Source organism: Chiloscyllium plagiosum, chromosome 4 (assembly GCF_004010195.1).
Source record: "Chiloscyllium plagiosum isolate BGI_BamShark_2017 chromosome 4, ASM401019v2, whole genome shotgun sequence".
NCBI classification, from domain to species: Eukaryota; Metazoa; Chordata; class Chondrichthyes; order Orectolobiformes; family Hemiscylliidae; genus Chiloscyllium; species Chiloscyllium plagiosum.
In genome coordinates, this window is record NC_057713.1 from 6525314 (window position 1) to 6540467 (window position 15154).

General features: G+C 41.5%; 1 protein-coding gene across 1 annotated transcript in view; it reads right to left on the reverse strand.

The window, feature by feature from the left end:
- Positions 1–14441, reverse strand: part of b4galt6 (UDP-Gal:betaGlcNAc beta 1,4- galactosyltransferase, polypeptide 6) — a 67656-nt gene extending 53215 nt beyond the window's left edge. Inside the window, exon 1 of the mRNA XM_043687638.1 lies at positions 13971–14441. Within this exon, the coding sequence (XP_043543573.1) occupies positions 13971–14079 (109 nt within the window). The 5' untranslated portion in view covers positions 14080–14441. The remainder of the gene's footprint in view (positions 1–13970) is intronic.
- Between the last annotated feature and the right edge of the window lie 713 nt (positions 14442–15154).

Below are 15154 nucleotides of genomic sequence, written 5' to 3' on the forward strand. Positions count from 1 at the left end.
CCTGTCTGACCCCCTGCCCCCTTCCCATCCCTCTCTACTCCCCACTTCCCTCAGTCTGTCCCACTATCCCTCCTTCCATTTGTCTCTCTGTCCCTCTGTCTCCCTTCCTATCTCTATGTCCCACATTCTCTGCCTCCCTCGATCAGCCCCCCTCTCTCTCCGCTTCCCTGCCTCACTGCTGTCCCTCTCACTCCCCCTTCCTCCCTCCTTCTGTCTGCCCTTCTGACACTCTCCCTCCCTCTGTCCCCCATCCTCTCTCGATCGATTCCTCTCTACCTCTAGCCCCTCCCCAGGCCCGCTCTCATGAGAAGCATGGATAGGGTAAGTAGGCAAGGTCTTTTTCCTGGTGTTGGGGGGAATCCAGAACTACACAGGATAGGTTTAGAGTGAGAGTGGAAAGATTTAAAAGGGACCTAAGGGGCAACGTTTTCATGCAAAGGATGATGTGTATATGGAATGAGCTGCCAGAGGAAGTAGTGGAGACTGATACAATTACAACATGTAAAAGGCATTTGGATGGGTACTTGAAAAGGAATGGAGAGGGAGATATGGGCCAAGTGCTGGCAAATGGGACGAGATAATTTCAGATATCTGGTTGGTCTAGACGAGTCGGACTGAAGGATCAGTTTCTGGGCTGTATTTCTCTATAACCGCTCCGCCCAAGACCACAAGAAATTATAGAGAGTTGTGGATGCAGCCCAGTCCATCACGCAGACCAGCATTCCTTCAATTGACTCCATCTATTCTTCCCACTGCCTCAGGAAAGCAGCCAACATAATCTAAGACCCTTCCCACCTCTGTTATATTCTCTTCCATTCTCTTTCATTGGGCAGAAGATATAAAAGTTTAAAAACACGCACCAACAGCTTCTTCCCCACTGTTACCAGACTTACCAATGGACCTCTGGTATACTAGAATTGATTTTTGTCTACAACTTCTCTGTTGCTGTAACATTGTATTCTGCATTCTGTTCTATTACTCTGATACATTTACATAAGATATGATCTGTCCGGTTTGCACACAAATAATACTTTTCACTGTATCTTGGTACATGTGGTAATAATGGATCAAATCAAACATATACACCTTCCCTCCAACACTGATGCTCACTGGATCAGTGTGTGTCCTCTACAAGAAGCGCTGCAGCGTCTCACCAAGGTTCTTGCAACATTACCTTTCTTACACACCTCTCAAAGACAATGGTAGCAGATACAAAGGAATGCCATTGCCTGCAAGATTCCCCCCCAACTCTCACAATATCCTGACTTGGAAATTAATTGCCGTTCTTTTACTGTCACTGGATGAACGTCCTGGAGCTCCGTTCCTAATTTCTATGTGGGTGCATGAAACCACAGACTGCAGAAGTCTGCTCACGAATAATTAGAAATGAACAATATATCCTAACCTAGCCAACATCCATATCGCATGAAAGAATAATTTAAAAAGTCCTTCCCCATGTGGCCAAAGATCTCTGGGTTGAGAAATAGTCTGTTCAGTCATACAAAAATCCCTTAGTGAACAACAAACTCAAATCAAGGGACAGCTGATTAGTTGTTACCCTATGAATTGAAAACCATGGCTCCATCATCAATCTGGAGTCAGACATTCAAGTCTCTGATTTATTTACCTCATGTCAAGCTGCTCAAAAGACTTACCTTTAATCTTTTGCCTTTCAATTTAGCCCTTAGCTTATTACATGCCCATAGCGGGCACACTCTTATCCTTACATACAGATAAGGAAGGACACCACCTCGACTGGGACAACACATCCATCCTAGGACAAGCCAAACAGAGGTACGCACGAGAATTCCTAGAAGCATGGCATTCCAAGGGAACTCTATCAACAAGCACATTGACTTGGACCCCATTTACCACCCCCTGAAAATGACATCACCACAGGGAATTATGTCACCAACCCAAACAAACCCAAACAAACATATAAACAGAAAGCAGGAAACATGAGCAGTGCTTCGTCCAGAGGCTCACTGAAGATGTTACCTAGTATGATGACGAAACTTCTGAAAATGCCTTCCAGCTCAGCAAGCAAACCTACACCCAGAACCTCAAACTGAGCTATAAATCTTCTCAAAACTTGCGGACACACTTTCTAAGCCTTACCTACATTATCATTGGAATGGACATTGATCACAATAACAGGATTCTTTCCCTCATACTCCAAGTTCCTCTTTAACCTAAAGGGCACTTTCACACCCTTTGGATTTATATCCTCAGCTGCAGAGGGCAGCATTTATACTCCTAACAATATTCTCCCTTATAATTTCCCTTTTGCGCCCTCTGCAACCCCTCCAAACAGAACTCTCAGTACCTTGGTGCTGTGGTTAGTTTGCTCATTGTCACTACATCCCTTGCTCTCATCCACAAAAGTGGAGGTGCCAGTGTTGGACTGGGGGAGACAGGATCAGAAGTCAGATGACAACAGGTTATAGTCCAACAGGTTTATTTGAAATCACAAGTTTTTGGAGTGTTGCCTCTTCATCAGGTGTAGTGAGATAGAAGCACACAGGCACAGAATTGATAGGCAGAGAGATCAAGAGATCATACAAGTAGACTGCCTACAGGCTGAATAATAGGTCTCTACAGGAGACCAACAGCGAGTGTCAGAATGTGTCAGACCATGCAACAATCACCAGACAGAAATGTTCCCTCCCAGTTGGGGAACATTTCAATAGTCAAGGACATTCAGCCTCCGATCTTCGGGTAAGCATCCACCAAGTCAGCCTCCGAGATACACAATAATGCAGAATCGCTGAACAGAAACTGATAGCTAAGTACCGTACTCATGAAGGCATCCTCAACTGTGATCTTAGGTTACGTGACCCCACCACACTGTTTTGTATCTGTAAAATCTTCCTTACTGTCCTATTTTGACACCATCACCTTGACAAATTGTTGTGTTCTCTCTACCATAATTAGTTTGTATAGTTTTGGACTACTTGTAATTTTGGTTCGACCATTGGCATGAGACTCTTATATCTATTATGTTATTCCGGTCATTTGGCTTGTCTCCAGCACACCATCTTTTTAATATTTTGTTAATTATTTCTCTGCCTCATGCAATCAGATTATAGGTCATCCTTTTGTTTGTTATTCAGCTGTTGACACTTTATTCAAACTATCTGACACTCTTGAATACCTGCAGAGACATTTTATTCGGCCAACCGATACTCCACTCATACCATTTGTCTAATCTTTTAAATCTCTCTGCCTATAAACTTTTCTCTCATTTTACTTGAAGGGCCAATGCTCCAAAAGCTTGGTGACTTCAAATTAATCTGTTTGACTATAACCTGGTATTGTCTGACTTTTAACCTCTTGAAACACATAAAAGTGGATAAATCCCCAGGACCTGATCAGGTGAACCCAAGAACTCTGAGAGAAGCTAGGGAAATGATTGCTGGGCTGAAAATGTGTTGCTGGAACAGCGCAGCAGGTCAGGCAGCATCCAGGGAACAGGAGAATCGACGTTTCGGGCATAAGCCCTTCTTCAGGAATCCAGGGAACAGGAGAATCGACGTTTCGGGCATAAGCTTATGCCCGAAATGTCGATTCTCCTGTTCCCTGGATGCTGCCTGACCTGCTGCGCTGTTCCAGCAACACATTTTCAGCTCTGATCTCCAGCATCTGCAGACCTCACTTTCTCCTCATATGATTGCTGGGCCACTTGCTAGATATTTGTATTATCGATAGTCACAGGTGAGGTGCCAGAAGACTGGAGGTTGGCTAACGTGGTACCACTCTTTCAGTAAGGTGGTAAGGACAAGCCAGGGAACTACAGACCAGTGAGCCTAACGTTGATGGTGGACAAATTGTTGGAGGGAATCCTGAGGGACAGGATGTACATGTATTTGGAAAGGCAAGGACTGATTAGGGATAGTCAACATGGCTTTCAGTTTTTTGAAGAGGTAGCAAAGAGGATTGATGAGAGCAGGATGGTGGATGTGATCTATATGGACTTCAATAAGGCGTTCGTCAAGGTTCCCCATGAGAGACTGGTTATCAAAGTCAGATCTCATGGAATACAGGGAGAACTAGTCATTTGGATATAGAACTAGCTTAAAGGTAGAAGACAGAGAGTGATGGTGGTGGAGGGTTGTTTTTCAGACTGGAGGCCTGTGACCAGTGGAGTGCCACGAGGATTGGTGCTGGGTCCACTACTTTTCATAATTTATATAAATGATTTGGATGAGAGCATAAGAGGGTTAGTAAGTAAGTTAGCAGATGACACCAAATTGGATGTGTAGTAGACAGCGAAGAAGGTTATCTCAAATTACAACAGGATCTTGATCAGATAGGCCAATGGGCTGAGAAGTGGCAGTTTGAGTTTAATTTAGATAAATGTGAGGTGATGGATTTTGGGAAAGCAAATCTTAGCAGGACTTATACAAGGTCCGAGGGAGTGTTGCTGAACAAAGAGATCTTGGAGTGCAAGTTCTTTGCTCCTTGAAAGTGGAGTCACAGATATGATAGTGAAGGTGCTGTTTGGTATGCTTTCTTTTATCGGTCAGAGTATAGAGTACAGGAGTTGGGAGGTCATGTTGCGAGTACAGGACATTGGTGAGGCCACTATTGGAATATTGCGTGCAATTCTAGTCTCCTTCCTATCGGAAAGATGTTGTGAAACTTGAAAGGGTTCAGAAAAGACTTACAAGGATTTTGCCAGGGTTGGAGAATTTGAGCTACAGGGAGATGTTGAATAGGCTAGCGCTGTTTTCCCTGGAGCATCGGAGGCTGAGGGATGACCTTATAGAGGTTTATAAAATCAGGAGGGGCATGGATAGGATAAATAGACAAAGTCTTTTCCCTGGGTGGGGATGTCCAGAACTAGAGGCCATAGGTTTAGGGTGAGAGAGGAAAGATATAAAAGAGACCTAAGGGGCAACTTTTTCACACAGAGGGTGGTACGTGTATGGTATGAGCTGCCAGAGGAAGTGGTGGAGGCTGGTACAATTGCAATATTTAAAAGGCATCTGGATGGGTATATGAATAGGAAGGGTTTGGAGGGATATGGGCCGGGTGCTGGCAGGTGGGACTAGATTGGGTTGGGATATCTAGTTGGCATGGACAAGATGGACTGAAGGGTTTGTTTCCATGCTATACATATCTATGACTCGTCCACAAAAACCTAATGCAGTTTGGCATTTGTCAAGGCTCCTTCATTGCTATATTTGGATCTCCTCACTTGGAATATGTCCTCATCCATGGATCACATCTAAAATACTTCACTTGAGGGATGTGACTGCCTCCTAGCTAAGTGTCCAAGTCACCATCTTCCTCTGATTCAGAGTCAGATTTCAGCTCTTCAACACAAGGCAACACACTGCATAATGGAAACAGACAGTGGTTAGGATTTTCCCTGTGGGTTTCTAAACCCTATTATGATAACAACAGAATTTCTCTGCTGGGCACTTGAAACAGTGATGAAAGGACACAGATCAAAGGCTAGAAATAATCAAATGTTAGAAAGAATATACTGAGATGAGTAGATTTTCAAATTATTTCAACAAAGTGAAGTGTCCATACATTCTCTTATAAATTGAATTAAATAGTCATTTGAAAAATAGGAAAATTAAAGGGAAGCTAGAAAGCAAAAGAGTGGACTTTACCAAATGACCCTCCTTTCCTCCAATCCAGGGTTGATGGATCAGTTAAACTTGCATCTGAAATACTGTATTAAACAAATATACTCTTCACTGCCACCCACTCCCCCAACCAACACAGACAGACACAAAGTAAGTGGGGGACGTAGTATCCAATTACACAGCATTACTGGTGACCATGATTACAGTAACTTGGAACTATTGTGATAGCATAGATGGAAAATACTGAAACAGCCAACAATAGGGAAGATGCAAAAGAGGTTGAGTACCAATAACATACTTTAGAAATTTGAAAGAGAAACCATAAGTTGGAATGAAGTAGGAGTAAAAAGCTGAAGAGGCAAATAGTGAACTTGTTAAAAGCAATAGTCAGTGAACACTGAGCCAAACATTGATGGTTAAGCCATTGACAATGGAACAGAATTAGGTATCTGGAGGTGGCCAGGATGGGGATAAATACAACATTTGGTGAGGGCTCAAATACAGGATTGGTCAGGCAGCCAAAAACAGAGGGGAACTCGGAGCCACAAATAACTGAATACATGAAAAGTGCAGCGCTTTTTGGAAAGTGATCCATTTGTGGAGTAAGAGTATTGCTGGATAAGCCAGTGTTTATTGTCTATCCCTAATGATGCAGTAATCTGCCTCCTTCAATTGCTGTGGCCTTTGAGGTGTGGGAACACCAACAATGCTGCTGGTAGGAAAAGAATTTCAGAATTTTGACTCAATATAGCAAAGAGACATAATATTGCTCCAAGTCAGGATGGTTGGAGATTTGGAGGACGAGAACTTGTAGGTGCTCTTGCCTTTTAAGGTAGAAGAGGTTGCAGGTTTGGAATGTACTGTCAAAAAGAAACATCACTAACTTACTTCTATTTATTTTGTAACCCAAGATGTCATAGTGGGGTATTCAGAGATAATGCCAATGAATGTTGAGAGTTGATGGTTACATCCTTTCTTTGGAAAATGGTCATTGCCTGGCTATCAAACAAGTATGAAGTGTCAAAAATGGTGCTGAACATTGCACAATCATCAGTGAACATCCTAGTTCTCACCTGATGGAGGAAGGTACTGATGAAGCAGTTGAAGATGTTTGTGATGAGGACACTACCATCAGGAACTTCGCCAGGCATGTCCATAAGATGACTGACCTCCAACAATCACAACTACCTTCTTTTGTGCTTGGAATAACTTCAATCAGCAATTCCCATTGACTTCAGTTTTGCTAGGACTCTTTGATACCACACTGTCAGGGCAATCAGTTGTTGTCTCAGTTCATTAGTCCACATGTAAACCCATGCTATATTGAGGTCAATGAGCTAAATAACTTTGGTGTTCACAAACTGAGCATCACTGATCAGGTCATTCATTTGTAAATGCTGCTTGATAGGAATATCGATGATCTTTTTCATCACTTTACTAATGATAAAGACTAGACCGTTATATTGGTGATTGGCCAAGTTCATCTTGATTTTTGTAGACAGTACATATCTGGGCAAATTTGTACATCATTATATAAATGCCTGTGTTGCAGCTTTTCTGGAATAGATTGGCTAAAGATGCAGCTAGTTATGGAGAACAAGTCTTTGCTAATAATGATGGAATGTTGTCAGGAATGTTTGTAGTATCCAGTGATTTCAGCTGTCTCTTGAGTAAATCACGTTGGCTGAAGTCGACAGTGATGCTGGGAATCACAGAAAGAGGCAAAATGCATCATCCACTCAAAATGCTTCGCAGATGGATGCAATTACCTCAGCCTTTTCTTTTGCACTGATGTACTGCATTCTCTCATCATAGAAATTGGGGATATCTGTGCAGCATCCAGTGCTGGGGACTGGTTAATTGCCCACCATCATTCATGACTGGATGTAGCAGGACTGCAGAGTTTAGATCTGATCCATTGGTTGTGAGAATGCTTAATCCTGTCTATTGCATGTTGCATTTGTTTTTGTCATGCAAGTGTGTGTAGCTTCACTAGTAGCCCCCACTATCCGAAACTAGAGTGATCCCAGGAAACCTTTCAGAAGCCGGAAATGGCGTAAAGCGAAGATGCATTATTTAAATGGGAAAGAGTATTGCCATTTTTCGTAAAAACCAAAATCATCTTCAGATTCGCAAAAACAGGTACTAATGTAGGTCTTTCGTAAACATGAAGTTGCATAAAGTGAATGTTTGAAATGCGGGGATACCTGTATGTCTGGTCTGTCCTGACATACCCTCCTTCACTCTTCAGTGAACCAGGGTTGATTTCCTGGTTTGACATTAGAGTGAGGGAAATAACAGGCCCACAAGGTTGCAGATTGTGGCTAAATACAACTCTGCTGATGACTGGATGACAGATCTGTTCAAAGTCTGCTCCTTTTGGCAGTACCACAAATCTCAATGTGAAGGCAAGACTACATTTCTAGAAGGAGGTGGTCACTCCTATCGATGCAGCCTCAGATGGATACATCTGTGACAGAGAGATTGGGGATCATACAGTCAAGTAGATTTTTGTCTCTTAATGGTTCCCTCACCACCTACTGTAGCTCCAGTCTAGCAATAATGTATTTTAGGACTTGACTGGCTCAGTCACTAGTGGTGATACTGAGCTACTCTTGCTGATAGACTTTGAAATCCCCACCCAGAGTACATACTGCACCCTTTCCATCTTCAGCATCTCTATCTTCAATGTAGAAGTGTACCGTTTCATCAACCAGAGGAAACAGCAAGTGATAATCAATATGAGTCTTCCTTACCCACAGCCTGATATCATTAGACTTAATGAGAATCAAAGACAATTTTGAGAACACCCAGGGCAAAAAATTGCTGGCATCTGGTGAGTCTGGACATTATTGAAGATAGTAATGGTGGTGTTATAGTCATTCCTACCAAATCATACATTTCAGACAATGTTGAGCAACAGCCCAATCAGTTTGCGGGACAGCTCTCCCAAACATAGCGCAAGCCCTGAGGTAGGAAGGTCTTTGCAGGGTCTGTGTTCACTACTGTCATTTCCAGTGCTTGGGTGACCTATCTAGTTTCAGTCCTTTGACTCTGTACTGGTGTGCTAAAACTAAGTGACTTGTTAGGCCATTTAAGAGTGCAGTTAAGAGCTGACTACATTGCTAAGGGCATGGGGTCACATGCAGGTCAGGTCAGGTAAGACAGACACTTTTTCTTCCATGAAGGACATTAGCGATTAGAAATTATGGTAGCTTTTAATTCCAGATTTTTTGTCAAAATCAAGTTTCACCATCCACCATAGTAGGATTTCAACCCATGTCCTAGTACATTACCACTACCTCCCCTTAATAGCTGGTAAGTAGATTGCAAAGGTTTCAGAAAGAAAGAAACCTATGAGTCCCTTGCATTTGATATAAAACATTACATGACAAAATTTAGAAGCAGGAGTTTGAAGGCTGTTGTTTATGACAAAACAACAGAGAAGTTGGGTTTTGTTCATGCCTTTCAAAATAATATCAGCTGGTTTAAATTTTACAGAACAGAAAAAAGAAAAATCAATGTTCCCCCAAAATTCAGAGGCAAGCTGGATTTACATGCACGTTTACTCATTTCAATGATTAAAATACAGGTTCAATTATGCTCTGAACATCACAGAACTTATATTTTCGAGATTATGCATGGATTTAAAGAATCCAAGAACTGTTAAAGCAATGTTCTCGAATTGAATAGGCCATTCAGCAAGTTAGAACTAAGAGAATCAGCTTCAAAAAAGTGAAAACATGTTTAGGCTTTGAGCCTCCATTGGTAAATGCCGAAGAAACAAAATGTATCTAGATCAAGAGTTATCATCAAAAAGAATCGTGAAGGCATTGGGACACCCGCAGCAATATTGCAAATAGAAAAAAAATTTTTAACAATGTTAGTAGGTCTTGTTAAGGCAGTATATTTGAAACATTGGAATCTTAGATACATTCAAGTTCAAGAGAACATTGATATACAATGTGGCAGTTATAAGATTCAAGTTACTGAGCTGTTTTTAAGTTAGACAACCATACCAGAGTTTAACCAAAGCATAACAGAGGCACGTAATCCAAAATAAATTTAGATAATGCTGGACCAACACAATGACTCAGGCAGCATTTAAAATAGAAGATGGGATAATACTTCAGACAAGATTCTTCAACACATCCCAATTAGGAGTCATCGCAAAATATTAACATTTCAACCCGACGAGCAATTGGAATGGCAATGGCTTAGATATGCAAAATGCATGGATAACTATGGAATAAATACTTGGAAATTCATAGGTTGTTTAAATTAAGTTGTGAACAGTCAGAAACATATCCATAAAAATATAACAGTCTCAACTGAGCTTTAAGAGGTTCTGCTGCAGCAGCAGTTAATGGCCTCCTTCAAAGAAAAAAATTATTGATTATCATTTCTAATATTGAAACTTTTGGAAACTGGCATGATCAAGGATTTTTTCTCCATATTGTTTGTTGCAGCAGCTAAAATGAAAAGAATGAATCTGCATTTATTTCATAAAATATCCTGTATCGGAACAGGCCATTCAGTCCAACCTGCTCAGCTCCACTTAAAACCTTCCCATTTTTTTCCTGTCTAAAAACATCATCATAACCTCGTTTTCCCATCTCTCTCTCATGCTCATCTAGCTTGCCCGTAAATACATTCAACCATGTTCTGTCATAGTAAATCCCACATTAGCATTATTCTTTGTTGTAAGTAGCTCCTAAATTTCAACTGGATTTCTTGTTGAATATCTTACATTGATATCTCCAGTATGGTCTGACAAACAAGTAGAAATATTCCCTGTATCCACTACATCAAAAACATTCATAATTTTAAAGATATGTCTTGGTCATCCTGAACAAAGTTTGTTCCCATGAAGAACAAAGGTACAAATTCCTCGATATCCAAAACCATCACATTTCTGGCAACCACCTTGTAAATTCCTCCACGCTGTACCCATACCTTCCTTTGATAATCTCAGGGCATCCAAAAGCATTTTACAGCCAGTGGTTTACTTTTGAAGTGTGGTCACTATCATAATGTAGGAAAACAACAGCCATTTTACGTACAGCAAGATACCCCAAACAAATCATGACCACATAATCTGTGTTTAATAATGACAGTTGAGGCATAAATGTGAGTCTAGGTGTAGGGAAAAAAAAAAATCACTTACTCTTTTGAAAAGGACCATGGGATTTTCACACTGATCTGAAAAAGCAGACTATGTACAATGGCTCATCCAAAATCTGATTTCTCTGACAATACTGTACTCTCTTAGTATGGTATTGATTGTCTGTCTAGATTTAAAGTCATAAACTGACTCAAATATTGAGTGCCATCACTGAATCCCAGTTAATATGTCATGAAGGTATGTTTCACCTCTATTTATCTTTGCACTTTGAAACTCCATAGTGAGTCAAAGTTTTAAATACAGTTGCATACTCAAGGTCCATACTCCAGCCTAGTCCTCGGACCTGAATTGTATAAAAAAGCCTCAGATCATTTTCTTTCCTCAATAAAGTGAATAATTTTTAAAACATTTAAAACTATTGGACAAATCACACAAGTTACTCATCCAAATTAGTCACTCTTAGTGAAAATACATATTCTTGAGATGACTATGATGCAGACCACTTGTTTCTGCAGTACAGTTTAGTAGTGCATTAGAATGAGATAAGGTGTTTGGAAAATGGCAAGACTATATTAACATATTCAAAAATATTAAAATGTATAGAAACAAATTAACTAAAGAAAAAAAATTATTCTGTTTTTGAAGTGCAAGTCAGTCCTACTTTATAAAGTGGGAACACCAGAGTCCAAATTTGCACACTCTCCTCTAAGCTGTAAACACATTACCACAATAGTACCTCATTTCTGTCATAGCAATAAGTTGGCCATTTTCCACTTGATGACTGCCTCTGTAGAACCAAAGTTAAGGGCTGAGCAGTTTACAAGTAAAAAAAACCAGCTGTCATAGTCCATAACAGTAACAACCGTCCAGGAAGGAGAGTGGGGAAATGACATTTTCGGGCAAAGTTTAGTGCGTTCATAATGGAATCGGCAAGTATTACCCCTGGATTACTCCCAGTCCCACAGACAAGTTACAACAAAGAACAGATAGCACAGGAACAAACTGTTCAGCCCACCAAACCTGTGTTGACACAGGACACATTTCTAAATTTAAGAACCTTTTGCCTCTATGTGGTCTGTATCCACCTATTCATGTATATGTTAAGATGTCTCTTAAATGTTGCTATTGACTCTGCTTCTATCTCCTCCTCTGGCAGTACATTCCAGGCACTTACCACTCTCAGTGTAAAGGAACCTGCCTCCCATCTCCTTCAAACCTTCCCCTTTTTAACTTAAATGTATTTCAACTACTAATTGACATTACTACCCTGGGAAAAAGATTCCAAATATCCATTCTATCCTTGCACCTCAATTTGGAAATCTCTATGAGGTCACCCTTCAGCCTTCGATGTTGAAATGAAAACAAACCAAGTTTGTCCAATTTCTCCTCATAGTTAGTTAATACCCTCAAAACCAGACAACATCATGTTCAACCTTTTCTGTTAGAGAAGTGTGTATAAAGAAGTCATGTGGGAGGGAGACGCAAATCACCAATACCAAATCCAATGCATTTAGGGATTCAGAGAAAATTAAGCGTGGCAACTGCAGAAACACTAGCTACCTTCCAAATCCACTATCTCTACGATATAGATGGTCAAGTACAGCAAATACATGGGAACACCACCACTTGCAAGTTCCCCTCCAAACTACTCACTATCCTAACTTGGAAATATATTGCTGCTCTTTTAGTATCAAAAGGGTTAAAATCTTGGAACTTTGTTTCTAACAGTATTCTAACATTACACACCAAATGTACTGCAGTGGTTCAAGGAGGCAGTTCACCACCACCTTCTCAAGCATAGCTAAGGATGAGCAATACAGATCAACCATGTCAGCAACACAGAGCCCATGAAAAAGGAAGGGGCTACCAATAAGCCCTGCATTTAAAGGCTAGTCACTTTAACCATATTCACTGGAAAGATTTTGAGAAGTGACAATATGATCCTAGATTAATACACTTGAACAAAGCATACTAATTAAAGAAAACCAGCACAGACCTGTTAAAGGCAAATCATGCTGAAATAAATTTGCTTCAGTTTTTTTTTAAGTGATCTAACAGAGTTTGAGAGTAATCCTGTTTGTATGTGGACTCCCAAAAGGCACTTGATACAATGCCACACAGACTTATGAACAAAGGTAGACTTGGAATAAATGTGACAGTAGAACACAAATACAAATTAGCTGAATGACAGGCAAGAGTTGTGGTGACCATGACAGAAGCAAGGTATCTGCCAAAGGCAGATTTAATTGTGGCTTTCAAAGGGGAATTAGACAATTACAGAAATGGAAACGAATTGCAGGGTTATGGAGAGAAAATCATGGGTAGCTGTGAAGATGTGGAACTAACTGAGTTGCACTTGCAGAGTGTTAATACAGTTTACAATGGGCCAAATGGCTTCCTTCTGTGATGTAACTGTTCTATGATTCTAGATACACAAAAAGGTGTATATACTGCAGTATGAGCATAAATCAAAAGTGCCATTTTGAAATACATCAGGCTCACTTGCAATGCCAATTGGAAGCAGTGGTAGTCATTGTGAAGAAGAATTTTGTAAAATTTTAATACTCAGTGAAGCACAAAACCTGCAGTGATAACATAGCAAAGCTGCTAGAACTTAAAATAAACTAACCTACACATAAAAACTGGTCATGTATAATCAAAATACATGCTCAGCATTTGACAATTCTCCCGACAGATTAATAAGAATACCGAAAATAAAAAGGCAATGCAACAAAGAGTCAAAAACTGTCATGTCGATTCATTGCTGTTTACAGGTGAGTTTGTCCTGGTCTTCAATCATTAAGAATCGCCACAATTTCTGCAAACAATTTCATGTCGCAGCTGGATACAAATAAAATCATGTGTTTCCCCTATAATACAGCGCAACATTTAGCAACCTTCAACAACAGCCATGTACTCTATACGGGATTGCAAGCATGATGAATTGCAGAGTAACACGAAACTGGCAACAAAACGGCAACCGAGGACGTTCAGTGAAAATCAACTATTAGTAATTATTATAACAAGCATGCAGCAAAATTTCTGATTTACAGCTTCCGCGGTTCTTTCGGGGTTTTATGCAGCAAAATTTCAGGGTTAACTTCCACTCTCAATTGCCTTGTAGGATAGAAATAACTCAGCATGGATTTTTTTTTTAAAAAATGAGCAAATATAATCGAGGGGAAACAGGACAGCTAACACCTGCTTCCCAATCAGCTCATAAACATTTCAACTCAATCTCTTACCTATTCCAGGTGCCACATAGATAAAGTACAAGCATGATGAAGACAGGGAGAAGAAGAAGATGAAGGCGAAGAAGGAACGGTTGGAAATCCGCAAGACTCTCTTCAACATCCTGATGACTATTTTGGTTCTCAGTTGGGGGGGGGGGGGGGAGTAGTAAGACGAGGGGCATAAACTAAAAATAAATCCTCCTTTACCCCTCCACTCCCTCAAAACAATCAAATTGGGTTTTTTTTTAAAAAAATGGAGAAGTAGGAAGGTGCTCTTTTGTAGAATTTCTGTTACATCAAAATAAATACATGCACCGTGAAATAAAAAGTGGGCAGGCTGGGGGAAAGAGTTAAAAATGCAGAAAATGCGAACTGTCCGCAAGAGACAGCAGGATCTCCATCCTGCTTCTACTCTCAAGTCAGTCAGGCAATGGTGGAGGTGGGTTGGGGAGGGGGGGGAAGATTCACTGGAAATATTCCCCCCCTACCCTCCCCCCTATAAAACAAATCAACCCCTTTTCCAATGTACAACCATCGAGGATTTTTTTTTGTGGGATTGGGGGTGGCGGTAGGTTTAAAAAAACACTTCCTCTTCCGCTCTTTCCTTGTGGTCGTGGTGTGGTTAAAGGGGTGGTTGGATGTGATGTGATGTGTTGTGTGTTCAAAGGGTGGAGTGGAGATGGTGGGGGATGGGGTGTGGGTGGGATGGGGGAGGGGCGGCGGCGGTAGGAGGAGGAGGAGGAGGAGGTAAAGACCGAGAGAGTGAGGGGGCGGGGTGCAGGACAAAGGAGGCGGGGCGGAGGAAGCTGGTCGCCCTGGCGATCGGATGAGCCAATGATCTCACAGAGCAATCGCGAGCCCGCCCTCCACCGTCCCCCCCCCCCGTCCTCAACCCTCCTCGCCGGGCGCGTGCTGACGTCGGAAGCCGTTGGTTTTCGGTTGGGTTTTGAATGGAGCGGCGCGCGCAGGCTCGCTGGTAGGAGGGTGGGGCGTGGTGCGAGTCCGTGGGGCCGAACGTGGTGACGTAAAGACTGGGGAGGGGGCGTGGAGGAAAACGCTCGGACCCAAAGGCGCTGCAGTCCCGTCCGTCATGATTTGGCGGCATTGCACTGAGGTGGAAAAAGTTAAACACCACACAACACCAGGTTATAGTCTAACAGGTTTAATTGGAAGCACTAGCTTTCGGAGCGGGAGCG